At 40.6% G+C, this 17989-nt stretch overlaps 1 protein-coding gene across 1 annotated transcript in view; it reads right to left on the bottom strand.

Annotated features, from left to right (window-relative positions):
- The window catches only part of LOC148036275 (uncharacterized), a 31958-nt gene continuing 13969 nt past the window's right edge, over positions 1-17989 (bottom strand). Inside the window, exon 2 of the mRNA XM_087679119.1 lies at positions 1-83. Within this exon, the coding sequence (XP_087535245.1) occupies positions 58-83 (26 nt within the window). The 3' untranslated portion in view covers positions 1-57. The remainder of the gene's footprint in view (positions 84-17989) is intronic.

The raw sequence follows: 17989 nt of genomic DNA, 5'->3' as shown, positions 1-17989 counted from the left end.
CGGCAACAATCCTAGTTGTGCATGTTGCGACAAAGGTAGCCCACTTTCTCTCTACCTCTAATAAGAATCGTCCATCAGCACTTCTGCAAACAAATACAAGAAGTGCCTTAAGAATCAGTAATCCAACATACTTGAGTGTAGCAATCGCAAAGATATATCGCAAAGATATATAACCAACTAGCTGACAATATAACAATAATATTATATTAGGTCCAGATCTACACTCGATCACACAATATATATACAACCACGGTAACAATATATATATTACATTCGACTTGCCTTCAATATATATTAGGTTATACTTGCATTATATCTAGTAGCAAGATATATATTAGGTTAGACTTGCATTCAATATATATTAGGTTAGACTTGCATTCAATATATATTAGGTTAAACTGCATTCGATCATACAGTTCAATTCAAGCTGACTGACAATATAACAGTAATATTATTTCGAACAATTACACAGTTCGATTCAAGCTAGCGGACATGTTTAGTAGCAATATATATTAGGTCGAGATCTACATTCGATCACACAATATCTATACAACCAGTACTTCAAATCTTTCAATTTAAGTACTCGGAAGACAAATACACTTAAGGACTCTTCAATCTCCCTCTCCCTCACAGAGACCGCACTCTCTCCCTCTCTGAAAGTTGATGGCGTCCCCCCCTTTAGGCATTCACGGCAGTGCTCCGTTCCTCCTTCCGCTTGCTCCCCATTGGTTTAAATAGGGGAGGGGATAAGATCCTCCCTCCCCAACGCATCGAGGTGCATGATCCATAGTCTAGGCAAGCTCCAGCAAGGAGATTGCCTACACATGCTATTCCCCTCTTCCTCCAGCTCGACAGTCGGTTGGAGGAGAGGGGAATAATTTAGAAAAATTTGCCTTTATAAAGAAATTATCCTTATGACTATAAAGAGGGTTCACGGGCTATTGGAAGTTCGATATGTCACAAAGAGAGAGAGTGGAGGGAGATTGGAAATCCATCTAGCTTAAGTTAAAGGACCACAATGACAATCTCCTCAAAAGGCTCTAGTTAATGAGATCCAACCTTAAGAATAATAAGAATCCAACAAATTGAGGAGTGGGTTATGCCAACATCTTTTATCTCTACAAGTAATAAAATGCAAGCACATCACGACTCTCCAAACATTGAGAAGAGGATTGGGAGACTCTAGCAAACTATTGGACTACATCAAATTGCAAGTATACCGACAAGAGTTTCTGACGAAATTGCAAAAAAAAAGACTACGCTTGATACAGTCAGTATTTCCCATGTTAAAATTACTGTAATAATTGTCTCGATATATGCATCAATAATACATGGTTCAATATTCTGACACATATTCCAATTGAGGATACCATCTCTGTATAATTTACAAGGATACATATACCAAGAGCGAGCTAGAGCGAAGGTGACCAAAAACACAATGGTAAGAGCTCATCCCCTCCATAATTCTCAAATTTTGGGTTTCTTTATTTGCTTCATTTCTAAGCACTTTCTCTTCTCCACAATATCATTGAGAAAAGCCATGGATTCAAGATGAAGTTTGTTGTTTTTGCATATATATACATGAAAAACCCAGATTTTAAGCTTTGTTGTGATAGATTTGAGACCTTTACAAACTAGCACTGTGAGAGAGTTTAAATGTGTATGTGAACTCAAGAGAAATAAATAAAATAACAATGTACTTTGTTATTGTCAATTTTAGTTCCTTAATCATGAAATTTGTACCTAAGCAAGAGATAGAAAGAGAAAGACATATAATATTATCGTTTGGTTGCTTTAGAAAAAGAGAGAAAGAGATGAAAGCTTATAGTTTGATCACTTTCTTGGCTTATTTTTTTCTTTAGAAGAGAAAGAGAGAGAGATAAGGAGATTAGGGCAAAAAAAGATTAAATAGAGAAGAAATCAAGGGAGATAGAAAAATATTAATAAAGAGACAAGTGTGGGGTCTTTTAAACCTAGATATAAATTATCTAGTAAGTCATATACAAGTAGAGGTAAGCTTCTCATGTGTAGAGGCAACCAACGTAGAAAACATTGAACATCGATATCTCCATCGAGCATCCATCAAGTATGCTAGTTAACATTGTTAATTATAGAAAATTTTATTTAGTATAATTGTTGGTTTGCTATAGAAAACATGACAAGTCAATTTTATTTTCTTTTTACCTTGCATTGATTGAGATTTCATATTTTGATAAATTTCTTTATAATTAGAGTTACGGTTTATATTTTAGAGGTCTTAAGTACATTTTCGGGCATTTTTGTGAAAACTAGATCTACCTCAAACCAGTTTGAAATGTTATCTCAATGAGATGATGCAAGCACCATTTATCTTGTAAGTAAGACACACAAGAACTCATTTTTTTCAACTTTTTGGAGGTGAAGGATTTTTTCAGCTCGATTGAAGAATTTTAGCACTTTTGACATTGATTCTATAATTTGGTGGTATTACTTGGTCCTTATTATTTTCAAGATAAGGACATACTTGGATATGTTGAAGGTGATCAAGATGGATGTATACTCAAACCTTAAGAACTATAGAAAGCAATATATAGAAAAAGCTGAAAAATAATAAGAGAAACTCATTGAGGTTTTTAAGCTTTTAAAAATGTTTGAAAGCTAAAAGGTTGTCAATTTTTGAGGGGCTAATTGAATATTTGGTCAAAGGAAAAATCGCAAGGAGGGCTACCAAAGGACGTTCAAGAATGATCGATATAACTAAGCAGAGCTGGCTTTTGATGTTGGAGGAGATATCAATAAAGGCTGCCATTTTTTTGAAGGACATAACGTCAAATTTTGGGAAGTATTGAAGGTTCATTATCAAGGAAAATCATCAAGGTTAAGTACTATGGTGGTCGTCAACATGGAAGTGTTGGTTTAGAAGAGTTCGACAAGGGTGGCAATGTTTGCAAAGACCTTTTTTGATAGCTCGATGGCTTAATCTCAATATTTTCTAATTTTCAAATATGAATGATTAGAAGAGTCCAACAAGGGTGGTAGCATTTACAAGGACCTTGTTTCATAGCTCGATCACTTAAGCTCAATATTTTTAAATTTTTAAATATGAATTATGGTCTTCATGATCGCGCAGAAGGTGGTTATTCGGCAATTTGGAGGTCAATAGAAAGTTGGGGTTGATAAGATATACTGAATGAAAAAAATAAAGCTTGAGGAGTAAGTATGAGGTTGAGCTCTGATTTGAGGGCGAATTGGATAAATCTTAAAAATACAATCTGATCGTGGAGTAGATTTTCAAAGTGTTCAGTGTAGCTACGTTTTCGAGAAGACTACATTGGATGTAAGGCTTGATTAAGGTGCAAATCGATAGAGCCGATTGATCACATCATCCTTGAAGAAGTTTCATCCGCTAAAATTTGCATGTTTCAAGCATTTGAGCATTTGAAAACAAATGAAACTGATGTGTGATAATAGAATATCATTTGAGTATAAGTCAACATCATTGGAATTGCTACTATGTTGAAGACTACAGCTATGGATGAATGTGGGCAACAATTTATGTTTGTCGAAGTGGATTGTGATGGTGGGCCTCTTCAAACACTTGAGGGCATGCTAGGAGTTACTTGATGAGGGACTCCATGAGGTGCTTATTATCAAGTCTTATATTCTTGGACCCTTTTTTATGTGTGATTTTATTGCCTTGCACATATTGTATTCAAAACTTTAGGGATGTGAGTAAGACTCTTTGGTTTGCAAGGAGGATCATGGTGTTTCTTTGGCACTCACCGTAAAGGCTCGAAGAAGGGTTTGGCGGCTTCTCTTCGCGACGGCGACTCCTCTTTGCCCTTTGTACACCTCCTCCTCTTCTTTGCAAACGGCGGCAGCAGCAGCGGTGGCGGTGAGAAGCCTTCTCTCTCTTTCTTTCTCTTTTTCTCTCCCTCTCAGCAAGATGCTCGCTCTCCCTTTCACTCTCTCTTTTGTGAATGTGCGAAAAATGAGGCGCTTGGGTTTTGGCGCGTGTTTTTTTCCTCTAGGTACCGTTGCTATTTGCATCGCATTTGCAACGCTAATAGCGACACTGCTATTTCTCGTCACTAATGGGCATCGCTATACTCTCATATCCTTGTAGTGATACAATGACCAATAATGAATATTTAAATTGTGCACCTATATGCATACAAAATAATAAATATATATCAAGCACTTTAATAAATAAGCATGCCAAAATAAATATTGATGCCACCCATAAGACGCGCGCCCATAAAAAATGATAATTTTTTCTAAATAACTTGAATACACGCTATCGCCCAATGGTTCCCAATGCCACCGCTGCCTGCTCTATACATCAACTGAAGCATTCACAATTGTTAGAAAATAATAAAATTAAACCGACAAAAGTGAACACCTAGCAGTCTTCAGCTACAAAATAAATAAATAGGTTGGAATTTTGTCCTAACCTTAATTTAATACGAGTATGCACTCTAAACTCATAAACTTCCATTAATTTAAATATGTATTTTGCAGAATCACCTGCTATGGAATTACCCACTTGCACATTAAATTAACGTGATGCCCGAAAAGGATAGGCATCCCCATTGAATTTTCGCACAATGAATCCACCTTTTGTATGAGCCCTGGCAAATAAATATAATTTTACCAAATCCACCGCAAAACCTCACGAAATCCACTGTGGAATATGCCTCCTGGCATCAACATCTCAACATGATGACTCTCAACATCACTCAATACTTTACATTCATTCTTGCTTTGCTTTTGTGTTTTCTCTCTCTCTTTTACTTGTTTTTGGTATAATTCGTGTGTATTGAGTGAGGGAGAGGAAATGAGAGAGGGAGAGGGAGAGGGAGAGGGAGAGGGAGGAAATGGGAGAGGGAGGGAGAAGGAGAGGGAGGGAGAGAGAAAGAGAGGGAGAGGGGGAGGGGGAGGGGGAGGGAGAGAAAATGAGAGACAGAGATGAAGTTTTCTCTCTCTCTTTTACTTGTTTTTGGTATAATTCATGTGTATTGAGAGAGGGAGAGGAAATGAGGTATAATTCCTGTGTATTGAGAGAGGGGGAGGAAATGAGAGAGAAAGAGAGGGAGATGGAGTTTTGTCTCTCTCTTTTACTTGTTTTTGGTATAATTCATGTGTATTGAGAGAGAGAGAGGAAATGAGAGAGAAAGAGAGGGAGAGGGAAAGGGAGTGAGAGGAAATGAGAGAGGGAGAAAATGGGAGAGGGAGAAAATGGGAGAGGGAGAGAGAGGAAATGAGAGAGGAAGAGGGAGAGGAAGATGGAAGGAGATTGAAAGGAAGGGGGAGGGAGAGGGAGGGAGAGAGAAACAAAGGGGGAGGGAGGGAGGGAGAGGAAATTAGAGAGGGAGAGGGAGACATTAAAGATAATAGGGAAATGAGAGAGGGACAGGGAGAGGGAGAGGGACATTAAACATAATAGGAAAATGAGATAGGGAGAGGGAGAGGGAGAGGGAGAGGGAAACATTGAAAGAGAGAAAGAGAGGGAGAGGGAGAGGGAGAGGGAGGGAGAGAGAAGAGAGGGGGAGGGAGAGGAAAAGAGAGAAAAAACATTAAACATAACAGGGAAAGAGAGAAAGAGAAGGAGATGTTGAGGGAGGGAGAAGAAATAAGAGAGGGAGAGGAAGACAGCGAAAGGAAATGAGAGAAGGAGAGGAGAGAGAAAAGATGTTAAACATAATAAGGAAAGAGAGAAAGAGAGGGTGAGGGTGAGGGTGAGGGAGGGAGAGGAAATGAGAGAGGGAGAGGAAGAGAGAAAAAGAAATGAGAGAGGGAGAGGAGAGAGAAAAAGAGAGAAAAACATTAAACATAATAGGGAAAGAGAGAAAGAGAGGGAGAGGGTGAGGGAGGGAGAAGAAATGAGAGAGGGAGAGGAAGAGAGCAAAAGGAAATGAGAGAGGGAGAGGAGAGAGAAAAAAGGAGAGAAGGAGAGGAGAGAGAAAAAGAGAGAAAAGATGTTAAACATAATAGGGAAAGAGAAAAATAGAGGGAGAGGGTGAGATAGGGAGAGGAAATGAGAGAGGAAGAGAAAGAGAGAAAATGAAATGAGAGAGGGAGAGGAGAGAGAAAAAACACTAAACATAATAGGGAAAGAGAGAAATAGAGGGAGAGCGTGAGGGAGGGAGAGGAAATGAGAGAGGGAGAGAAAGAGAGAAAAGAAAATGAGAGAGGGAGAGGAGAGAGAAAAAAGGAGAGAGGGAGAGGAGAGAAAAATAGAGAAAAAACATTAAACCTAATAGGGAAAGAGAGAAAGAGAGGGTGAGGGTGAGAGAGGGAGTGGAAATGAGAGAGGGAGAGGATGAGAGAAAAGGAAATTAATTGCTGTTGTTTGTTGCAGTAGTTGTAATAGTAGTTTTTTTTCTTCTCTTGTTTATTGTTGTTTAGTTTTTTTTTTTGTAGTAGTAATAGTTTTTTCTTCTTTTATTGTTTATTGTTATAGTAGTAGTAGTAGTTGTTGTTTTTGTTTTTTTTTTTCTTCTTCTTCTTCTTTTCTTGTTTATTATAGTGGTCATAGTCAAGGTAGTGGTAGTGGTAGTGGTAGTGGTAGATGTGGAGGTCGTAGTACTAGTCGTAGTCATAATCGTGGTCGTGGTCATGGTCGTGGTCGTCGTGGTCATGGTAGTCGTAGTCATAGTCGTAGTTATAGTCATGGTCATGGTCGTGGTCATAGTCGTAGTCATAGTCATGGTCGTAGTCGTAGTTGTAGTCATAGTCGTGGTCATGGACGTCGTGGTCGTGGTCCTGGTCATGGTTGTGGTTGTAGTCGTAATCGTATTCGTGGTCATGGTCTTCATCATAGTTATAGTTGTGGTCGTGGTCGTGGTCGTGATCATGGTCGTGGTCGTAGTCGTGGTCATGGTCGTCATAGTTGTAGTCGTAGTCGTAGTTGTGGTCATGGTCATGGTCGTGGTCGTGGTCATAGTCGTAGTCACAGTCGTGGTCGTAGTCGTAGTCATAGTTATAGTCGTAGTCGTAGTCATAGTCATAGTCGTGGTCATGGTTGTCGTGGTCGTGGTCGTGGTCGTGGTCATGTTTGTAGTCATAGTCGTATTCATGGTCGTGGTCTTCATCATAGTTGTAGTTGTGATTGTTAAAGAAAATGAGAGAGAGGGAACAAACATACAACATAATAAAGAAAGAGAAAAAGAGAGAGAGATGGAAGGAGAGGAGATGATGAATGGATAAAAAACAAAGAGAGAGTGGTGTCGAGGTCTGGTGCAACACCACGAGACGGAAAACACTCCGACATATATATGTTAATCTGTGGGTGGGTGGGTGGAGACTTTACATACGTTAATTTTTGCTAAGTTACAAGAGAAGAAATCCCTTCTCAAACAATTTAAGAAAGAAAAAAAGAATGATAACAAAAACAAATTGTTTGTCATAACATAGACAAAATGAAAAACAATGAAGGTCTTGTTGTTCAAGATCGCAAGGCATATCTTAATCAGCATGTCCCATGTCCTTGCTCTCAATACAAGCTGGCAATTAGACGAAAATGTCGATTTTCTATAGAACACGTACGACGCTTCGGCAAGTTACAATCTGAGATCATTGATCAAGCGATCTTGGATTTTTAGCAAATAATAAGAAAAGTTAATATCAATCATGCATTGTACTCCCAAGCTAATTGAATACCATATACAAGAAGATTGGGTGTGGCTGGAAAATTTTATATCCAGGGAGGTGACGTCTCGTTCCAAGAAGGAGTGCAGCCTTTGCGGCTAATTAGAAGAGTTTGTGGGCGTGCGATGGATGGAGTGCCTAAGCCAATCCACCACTTGGAAGGTACTACCCAATCTATACTATCAATACCAGAGGAGACAGACAGCCTTCCAGACCTATCTACAATCTTGGAGCCTAAGATGGAGGCAATGATCGATGCATTGATTCCCATGGATGTCGAGACTTCTCATCTGTTCAGAGAGAAAGCATCCATACCATTATATGATGGGTGCCAAGTATCTCGCCTGAAGACAATGCTTGCACTTCTAAGTGTGCAAGCAAAATACGGGTGGAGTGATGCGAGTGTGACCGAGTTGTTCAGATACCTTGTACGTACACTTCGTTGATTTCTTTTCGGCACTATCATTGAAAATATTTGTGTTTTTTCAAGGTGTTTCATGATTTTTTTCAGGTTATTGAAATATCATATATTACCACCTGCAAATACCATGCCTGAGTCTCCTGATGATGCATGACATGTTTTACGAAAGCTTGGAATGAACTACAACAGCATCCATGTATGTATCAACGATTGCATACTGTTTCGAGGAGAATACGAGACTATGGAGACATGTCCAAAGTGTGGTGCTCATAGGTATCGACAGGACTTGCAAGGGCAAACCATCCCTCAAAAAGTTCTTGGACACTGTTCACTTATCACCCACATCAACCACATGTTTCGTACGTCTGGCATGGCGAGCTTGACAACGTGGCATGCGCAGAATAGGTCCACAGATGGAGTTCAACGAATATCAACGGATTCACACGCATGGAGCCACATTGACTCTACATTCCCAAGCTTTACCCAAGAGCCAAGGAATCTTCGGCTTGGTCTTGCAATGGATGGCGTGAACCCATTCGGTTTGCGCTCAACTTTTACAGTGTGTGGCCTATAGTCCTTGTCAACTACAATATCCCTCCATGGCTTTCTACGAAGAAAGGACATGTATCTTTGTACGAAGAAAGGACTCATCCTCGGCCACTACAAAGTCAAAAATATGGACGTGTATCTTTATCCATTAGTCGATGAGCTTAAGATTTTGTGGGAGAAGGGGGTCACCGTGCAAGATAGAAGCAAGTACGATGATCGACGGTCTGCCAATATTCGAGCCATTCTCATGTAGACAATGCATGATTTTTCGGGATTCACAGAGTACTCAGGTAAATAGGCTCTCGTTCTCATTGGTAATATCTATATTTTATCTCGTTCAAGTTTCTATTCACTGGATAGAGGTGTTGGAACAGGTCTGGTTACCTCAGGTTATCATGCATGTCCATTGTGTGGACCACAGTTAGACTCCCGAAGGTCATGAACCATGAAGAAGATGGTATATCAAGGACACGCCGCTTTCTTGCCAGAGGGTCATGAACTCAGAGAAGGTTTTCTTAGACGACCTCCAACACCTATGAATGTCGCAAGCTGGTACGAGCTGAAAATGGTCCACATGGAGTCACATCCAAACGGAATGCGACGGTTCTCAGTTTTCTACGAGTTACCATATTGCACCCACTTACACATCAACCACTTGTTGGATCCCATGCATATTTTCAAAAATATGGGTAGCTTGCTATGGGACCACATCACAGGAAAGAGAGACACTATAGGAGCACGAATGGATTTGAAGGAGGTAGGCAAGATGGAGGTGCTTTGGCTGCAGTCGAGTGCTAATGGTCGCGTGCAACTACCTCACACTCCTTGGGTTTTGTCCACTAAAGAAGAGCGCATTGTGAAGCAAGTAGTCAAGTCTATCCGCACTCCGACGGGTATGATGCATTCTCTCAGGTCTGCATTTTCTAAAGACGACCAATTATCAGGGCTAAAATCCCATGACTGGCATAATATATGTCAAGTTTATACTACGAATGGATTGTAATTCGCATGCATATTTTGCTATTTGGAGTGTAGCCATTGTTCATAATGCTTTCTCATTTGTGGCAGTTTGTACTACCAATCGCAATCGCAGGATGCCTTACTCTAGAAATACGCGGGACCATTTGCAGGTTGTCGACTTTGGTGCAATGGATCTCACAGAAGGAGATTAAGACGTCCTCTATTGAATCTGCAAGGTGTGGAGCAATGGAGACGGTCTGTCTTTTTGAGAAATACCTGCCTACCAGCATGCTCACGATACAAATCCACCTTCTTGTGCATCTTGTATATGAAGTGGAGATTTCTGGACCTGTCCATACGCGATGGATGTTCTTCTTGGAGCGTTTCATGAAAACCCTGAAAGGTTTTGTGTGACAACGAGCTTGGCCAGAAGGTAGCATGGCTAAAGGTTGGTTGGTGTCTGAGGTGCTAGTGCATATTTCACAATGGCTACCAACGGTGGATCCAGATAACAAAATGCTATGGTCGCTGAAGGACAATGATAGACTCACCGAAAATATGGTGGTTGGAAATGGGGTAGAAAAAAGAATGGATGCTGCAATGGAGGAGAAGGTGAATCGCTTTTGTATATTGCACCATGCCTCTATGGAGACGTGGCTTGCCAGGTGCCAGATCGCTAGGCAAGATCGAGAGGAAGCGTGATCTGAATTTTGATGTAGTACACACCATCGACCGATTCGATATCCCGAGGGCATGGAAGAGATGTTGTGGTTCATGTCAACGCGATGGTTGCATGGAGCTTTGATCGCAGCGTCACGCGAAGGGGTGGAGGTCTCAATTGAGGAGTGGAAATTCTCGAGGGGATTTATTCCAAAGATGATGATGTGTTTGGGATTTGTCGTATCTATATTTTATATGCGAAAACTAATTTGACTATTCCAATGTACAGTACAAAATTTATAGTGCAGCGTGGTTGCGCAAACGACATTTTCGCATGGAGCGTATTGACAAAATGCACTCCACAATGGACTCTAGTATCATGACAAGATTCGAGTAGGAAAGCCGACGACGAGAAATGGATCCAAACACGGTTATAGATGAGATGGAGTATTTTGGAAACTTGCAAAGTATTGTTACGGTGGATTACCGTAGCTTCTCCATGATACTATTTGATGTGTAGTGGTTCAAAGTGGTACTTGAAGGAGCTGGAGCAACAGTTCGATGAGGTCCATCTAGATTTCTTGAAATAGATTCCAAAAAAAAATGGATGGATTTGAGTGACACCTTTGTGTTGCCGGCCCAAGGCAAATCAACCAAGTTGAAAGAGCTTCTTACTCTTGCTTGTTTGCTTACTTTTGTGCTCCAATGCTTTCACCTTAGCCTTCAATTAGTCTCCATATAACCAAGGCATAGCTCTCATACCATGAAAATAGATAAGAGAAAAGAGAGGTGAATAAACCAAGAGCGCATACACACACAACAATGGAAACTTAAGCACATAGAGAGATAGGGTTGACATTATCTTCTTCTTCTTTCTCTTCTTCCACACAAAGGAATAAGTCTACAACATGATAAAAGACTAATATGAAAGTACCACAATGTACATACTGAGTATCCATCTGATTTCTGCTCAAGATGTACTCCATAAGCTGAAGCATCTCCTCTAACACTCACATAAGCTAATCGCGTAGCCATATCATCAACGAGCTTCTTCATGCCTCCCTTACCAAAGTTCGTGTCAAGAGGACCACCAGTCTTTGTCAGCCATATCTTCCCATCTTGTCCCCAAAACACTACGTTCTTCTTATGCGCTTCTTGAAAAGTATCACAATCTCTGCAGTGTTGGTGCTCTGTACTATCGCACCAAATACATCGTCTCCCTTTTCTTTGGCCAGCTGTTATGTCATAATAGTTTAATCTCTCTTGACGTACGTGTTTGTGAACAGGTAATCTTCTATCCAAACCCCTGACAACCTGGATGGTGGTATGTTATACCTTCAGCTCCCTGAAGTGCGAGAGTATATGATCAAAGCGATGTTCCGAGCATAGATGAGGACAATATGCAAATAGAGGGGTCGATATTGCAAGGGGTGGAGGCCACCGAAAGCTTGGAGCATGTAGAGGAGCCAGCATCGGCTCACAATGATGGAAATACAGGAGTACAAGAATTCTTTGAGAACGAGGTGGACTCATCCTTTTGTGGTGACATATCTATCGACCTTCCAGTGTATGTGGAGTTGTGTCAGGAGATTGACATGGGACCATAAGATACTTCATACTTGGAGCATCCACTTACTCAATTCATTAACTAATCGCTTATAAGGGTACATAAGATATGCATTTTAAGTGAGATCATTTTGTTAGGATTTATATTACCGAGCTTTGTATGATTTAAATTGATTATGCTAATATCATTTTTTGTCTGTACAGGTGACCTTTTTAGAATGAGTCGAGAAATGAGCGATGACGAGTTGCAAGATATCTTCACACGCATGTCTCTAGATCAGATGGCGAGATTTAGAGACATGGCGGACTAGGAGCTATCTCGGACATCGTTAGGCCGCTCTATTAGATCTACTTTCGCACGATCAAATGCTTCAGCTTCGAGCTGACGAGGTCAACTCTCTAGACTTAGGACAGAAGGAGGGAGTACTTCACGGTCGGGGGATGTTGTAGAGATACGGAGGCAATGAGTCCGCGGTCGGCACGGGATACAGGTGTAACTCCTCGCTCTCGTGGCGGTTCCAGGGAGCATGGCTTAGATGGTTGCTGTGGAGGCATGGACGCGATGTCTCCATCTCTTTGTTCTGCTGGAGTTGTTTCACCTCCAGGATTTGTCACACTTGTGGGAACATCTACTCCAGTTACTCCGCTAGGCCGTCTGCAGCAGGTGGCACCCCTATGGATGCTTCACCGATAGATACTACCGCGGTCTGTATACTAGATATACAGCGGTCTCCTGGATATGCCTAGGAGCGTGGACGCAGGTGGGAGAGGATCCATCTTAGGCATACCCCAAAGAGATATGTCTATCTTGTCGATGATAGGTCAGGAGCCATCATCATGAATGATGAGGGGAGAAGTGTGATGGCTTGCATGAGAGAGTTGTGCCAACAAGTTTTTCGTCACAACATCTTAGATCATTGAAAAAACATATCGAAGGGGAGCAAGGATTATATAGTAGCATCCTTGCATGAGGAGTTTCCAGTTCCAGCCAACGCAGCAGATAGATTTTCTACGGGCTAGATGATGAACTGCATGCGTGCATATATGTCGCACAGATGATCGGATGCACGCAAGGCACTCAAGAGTGGGGCTGCAAAGCCCGAGTGGCTAGACGTGGACAACTAGTGTCGACTGAGGGAGGAGGCTACAGATTCTCCAAGACGTTGGAGTCAGCAATGCGAGGCGGCGAGGGCACGACTAGAGGCCGGAGTGGTCCATCATCTTGGGAATGGCAGCCATAGAACATATCTGGAGGACTTTGTAAGTTTTTCTTTTGTTTTTCTTGCTTTTGTTTTTGCAATATCCTTTGTACTGACAATCATGTTTCTAACAGTTAGTATTTTATTTTCGTTGCAGCACTCCATTACAAATCGCGATCCGACTGGCCTTGAGACTCAATATGCAGAGAGGCACGGTCTCAGTGCATTGATCGATCGATTGTATAGACGCGGCGGCCCTGTAAGTCACTCATCTTTCTTGTCCGTAGTTACCATGTTTAATTAGAATGCATTATTTTATGGTGGACTGATGTGTAGTTGTTTCTTTTTTTGCAAAGTCCGTTCGATGCTCCTTTTTGCGGTGGAACGAGCTTTCGGATGGCGAGGATATGTAGCTCGCCCTTAGATCCCTGGAGCTCACGCACCCTTCTTTTTTGGTCGCTTGATCTGTGTAGACATTTTCTATGTAGTAGTGATATCTTGTCATGATTGTACGAGTTGCTTTTATTATGCAATCATGTATTTATTTCTGTACGTATCAGTGTTATGATTTAAGTACACTTTGTTTTTGTTTACACGAGCATTGTACATAGTGCATAAACTATTTTCTATGACCCAAATAAAGCACACAATGCTATAGCTGTTCTGCCACAAAAATATTTTTTCCTTGTTATCGTCGCTATTAATGTCGCAAATTTACCTGCACGCATCGTTATTTGCGTCGTTATTAGTATTGTAGAGCGTCGTTATCAGCATCGTTATTTACGAAATAGTGACGTTGATAACGATACTAATACCGACTATTCTATGGTGTCGCCAATAACGATGCTTTTTGGGATGACGAGGTTAAATTTTGTTATTTACATTTTTGTCGCTTTTAGCGTCGATATAAGACCTATATCTTGTAGTATATTTGGGCACAGCCCAACTCTTGGGGCACCCAACTGCTTTATTGTTGATTTGGACAAAAGCAAACACAAAAGCTTAAGCATGCTAATTGTAAATTTGGGCTATTTGTGAGCTTGGAGATGAATAATATATTAAATATATGCTTTATGGAGTGCTCACATAAGGCATGGGAAGAGATTGTACCCAATTACTCTTCTTGCTTCATGTCGTGTAAGTCTATTCTCCTGGATTTTGAGCAAAAGTAGAGTTCTTTGTTCTTGGGAACCATGTAGCGCTCGCTATGTACGCATACGCCATGTGATTTGCGCATTAGTCGTATCAGAGCAAAGCTGAGATCGAGGGCTTCCAATCACTTACCATTTTATGTAAAGGCAAAGCTCATGGAACGAACAAGCTCTACAGTCAGTCTTGCGACAATTTGTCAATACCAGCGCATTCTTGGTGGTGAAGAACCCCCTACTACACACTAGAATCACGAGGGACCACTCTCAAGAAGCGAAGGACCGCCGGAAAAGTCTCTTTGAAAGTTATTTTTTATCTCAGAGATTAGAAAGTTTCAATCTCATTAAGGATAACCTTAAGAGCTTATAAGAGCTTAAGCTTTGAAAATTGACAACAGCATGGCGGAAGGACATACTACAGTTTGACAATGGCCTCAAATAGCTCTCGATGTCCTAGATTTCAAAAAACAAAAAAGCTACTAAGCTTTTATTAAGCTTAAGTTTTTTTAAAGCATACTAAGGTTTAAAATTACAAAGCTTCAATCTCTTCCATAGCGGCCATTCACACTTGTCTTATCCCGAACTGGTTTTCAACCTCCCTGCAAGTCCATGTTCACACCTGCGATGTGACAAAGACAAATTTCAGCAAGCAGAGAATCACACGCAGATTATACGGAAGAATATCCGCTTGGAAGAAGGCTGACATCAACTTTTAACCGTGAAGAAGAAATATTGCTAAAAAGCCACTAAAAAAAAAGCAAGCCCTATAAACTCGACCTTGAGCTACGCTCATCTCCCTAACAGGATTTCGAGTGTGTAAGGTTTTTTGAAATTTTGCAGGATGACCGATCAAAATATGGAAGATTTTATGGCCAAAGGTGATCTATCAGAACCAACAATGGAACAAAAATTGGACCTAATTATAATGCAGCTTCAAGAGGAACGAAGAGCGCATCAAACTTTGCAAGCTCAATTCGCCAGTCTTCAATGATCTACTGCTGATCAAGATGAACCACAATCTGAAGATATTATACGACAAACAATCAATACGACACTTGAAGCACAATCTATTCGAAAAGAAACCAAGATAAGTAAAAGAAATTTTAAATTTCGTACTTTCAATGGGTCATGCAATGGAAAAATTGTACTTGCTTTTATCAGTGAGTTTGATGATTATTTCCATGAAGAATACTATGCCAAAAAAGACAAAATTAAGTGTGTCACTAATCATTTAGTGGACAGAGCATCCCTATGGTGGAATGTTGTCCGCAAAAGCATTGATTGTTGTCCTACTTGGGAGACCTTACAAAAGAAAATTTTACAGAATTTTATTCCACCCCAATTCCATGAAGAAGCAATCAAACAGTGGGATCTTTTGCAAACAAAGAGATCGTGAGTCTATTTCACAATATACCGAGTGTTTTTAGAATGCTTTATTGCAACTTCAAATGCTCGAAGATGTACCTGAGGTAACCCATAAGTGCAAGTTTATGTTTGGTTTGCTTGGTCACTTCTATGCGGAAGTGAACATGTTCAAGCCAATGACTCTCGAGGATGCGATTTCCTTGGCCCATGATGTAAGAAGCCGGAAATAACAAATTAGTGTAAATAACATTGATATTATGCCACGTCACACTGACATTGGTATAAAAGGAGAGGAGATGTAATTTTTCACATCTTTTTGACATATTAATACAATTTCAGTCTTTCTCTCCCATCTTTCTCACAGCTTCTTTGGCTTCCCCTTCTTTCATGTCTTTCTCTCTCTAAATCCAGTATTTCTCTCTCCTCGTCACTCTCCTTCTCTCTCTTACTGTAGTCTTTCTCTCTCTTCTGCAATCTTCTCTTTCCTCTTTCTCTCTCCCTATTTCTCTCTCTGAAAAGTGGTATTAGAGCATTGGTCTTTAATCCATTCTTTTCTTCTATTTTCAGTCCTATTTTCCTCTATCAAAATCAATTTCAGACAAAAATGGTACAAGACAGTGACTAGTGGAGTGCTGCAGATCATCTACAGTTAGTAAGAGACTACATCTGGAGATATCCAAGGTCAGATATGACGGAGAATGGCTTAAATGATAGGATGTCATCAAATTTTATGCAAAATTGGAGGTAATTAGGGTAAAGGATGGTTAACCGGGCTTAGTTTGGGAACAAACTGTGGTTACTTTGAAAACACGGAGCTCTCTTTCCCCTTTCCTGGAGTTTCCTACAGGTTTCATGGAAGTTCAGCACCAAGATCAGTTCATTCCTCTCAAACCCCTGATCTTCTTGGCCAAGAATCACTTGGAGTAGCTTCCCCTTATCATATTAAGCTTCAGAATGAGCACAAGGTTGCTCAACCTTGGCTCAGCCAGGTAGCTAGGAGCTGCCCCCAAAATAGCGGCGCAATTTTCAGGCTGATTCCAGCTTGCTCTTCCCTTCAGCCCTGGCACTCTTCCTGGCCTTTTGCAAGCATTAAACTTCAGCAAGATGGAGATTCTCAGCCCTATTCAAGGTTCTTCAGCTTCTTCCTAAACCCTAGGTGAACAGTCCATGGCAGCCATGAAAGCTTCAGCCTGACCTTCCAATTTTCAATAATTTCTTGAAGATTCTTCATCCTTTTAGCCCGTGGGATCATCTCAGCAAGGATTCTTCAACAAATTGCAAGGATTAAGCACGGAATGGTTAAAGATTGAAGCTGGAGAGCTTCTATGGAGAAGAAATTTGGGGGAAACAGGTCTAATGCTTCAATTTCAAGCATTTGAAGCTTCAAGATTATTCCTAAGTACTAAATAAAGAAGCATTGGGGATTGTTTTACCAACATTGGACAACCGGAGGCTCTATCAAGCATATAAAGATTGATCAAGTCATCATCAGCCATGTCAAAGGTACTCTCCTTCAATTCTTAATCTCTCTCATTAATCAAATTGCTAAGCTTAATCCATTTGATGAGATTAAAGAATTGAATAATATGCATCAAATTTTCAACCAACCTTTGCTTGAATCAATCCATTCATGAATGCAATGCTTGCTTTATGTATACTAGTTCCAATTAGTCAATTAGAGGCCTCAATCTGAAATTTCAGCATAACAATTGAATCCCATTGTTTGAATCTATTGATTGATGAACCTTTTTACTCTAATCCAATTGATTGGGTGAATTTATTTTACCCAACCTGAAATATTGTAAAAGGGTAAGTACTAGCAATCACTAAGTCACTTAATTGCATTGGTAAGACCCTTCTCCTATCCAAACTTTCAAAATTTCATTCAATTGTATTTCATGAAAGGCTGAATGAATATTTCAGAAATGCATCTCATGCTGATTGATTAGAATACTAGCCTTTGCCATGTTGATATTCCTACGAAGGAAAAAGGTGGATGCCAGGGGAGATAGTGGGACAAAAGAGAGGTGACCCTCCCTCACTATCAAAGATCCCGAAGGGGTGCAACCAACTGACTCGGGGGGAACTTTGCCCACCTCCCAGTGATTCAGAGCCTGTGTAGGGAGCCTGTCATCCCATTTTATCCCTCACACAGGTACAACGAGTGGAGAATTGAAGATTGAAGACTTTCCAAAGGCTCAAGTACCTACAGGTTCAAAACAAGGTAAAATAGGAAATTTACAGGACACTTACAGGGTACTTACAGGTGGTTACAGGTACACCCTTCATTACTGAAGTATAGGTGCAGGTATTACAGGGTACGCACAGGTCCTATACACCCTTTTACAGGGTTTGGTAGCCATTTGGGGTTACTATCTTGCACTACAGGGTCAAAACAGGGCACTTATAGGTCTAGACAGGGTACAGGACTGGACAGTTCAGACTCAAAAATCCAACTACAGAATCTTCTATCCTAAACCTGTTATAGCGTG

This window comes from Lygodium microphyllum, chromosome 5, assembly GCF_053477565.2.
Source record: "Lygodium microphyllum isolate KBCC chromosome 5, Lygodium_microphyllum_v1.1.10, whole genome shotgun sequence".
In the NCBI taxonomy this organism is placed as follows: Eukaryota; Viridiplantae; Streptophyta; class Polypodiopsida; order Schizaeales; family Lygodiaceae; genus Lygodium; species Lygodium microphyllum.
Note: the sequence above shows the minus strand (reverse complement) of the source record. Positions and strands in the feature narration are given on the sequence as shown.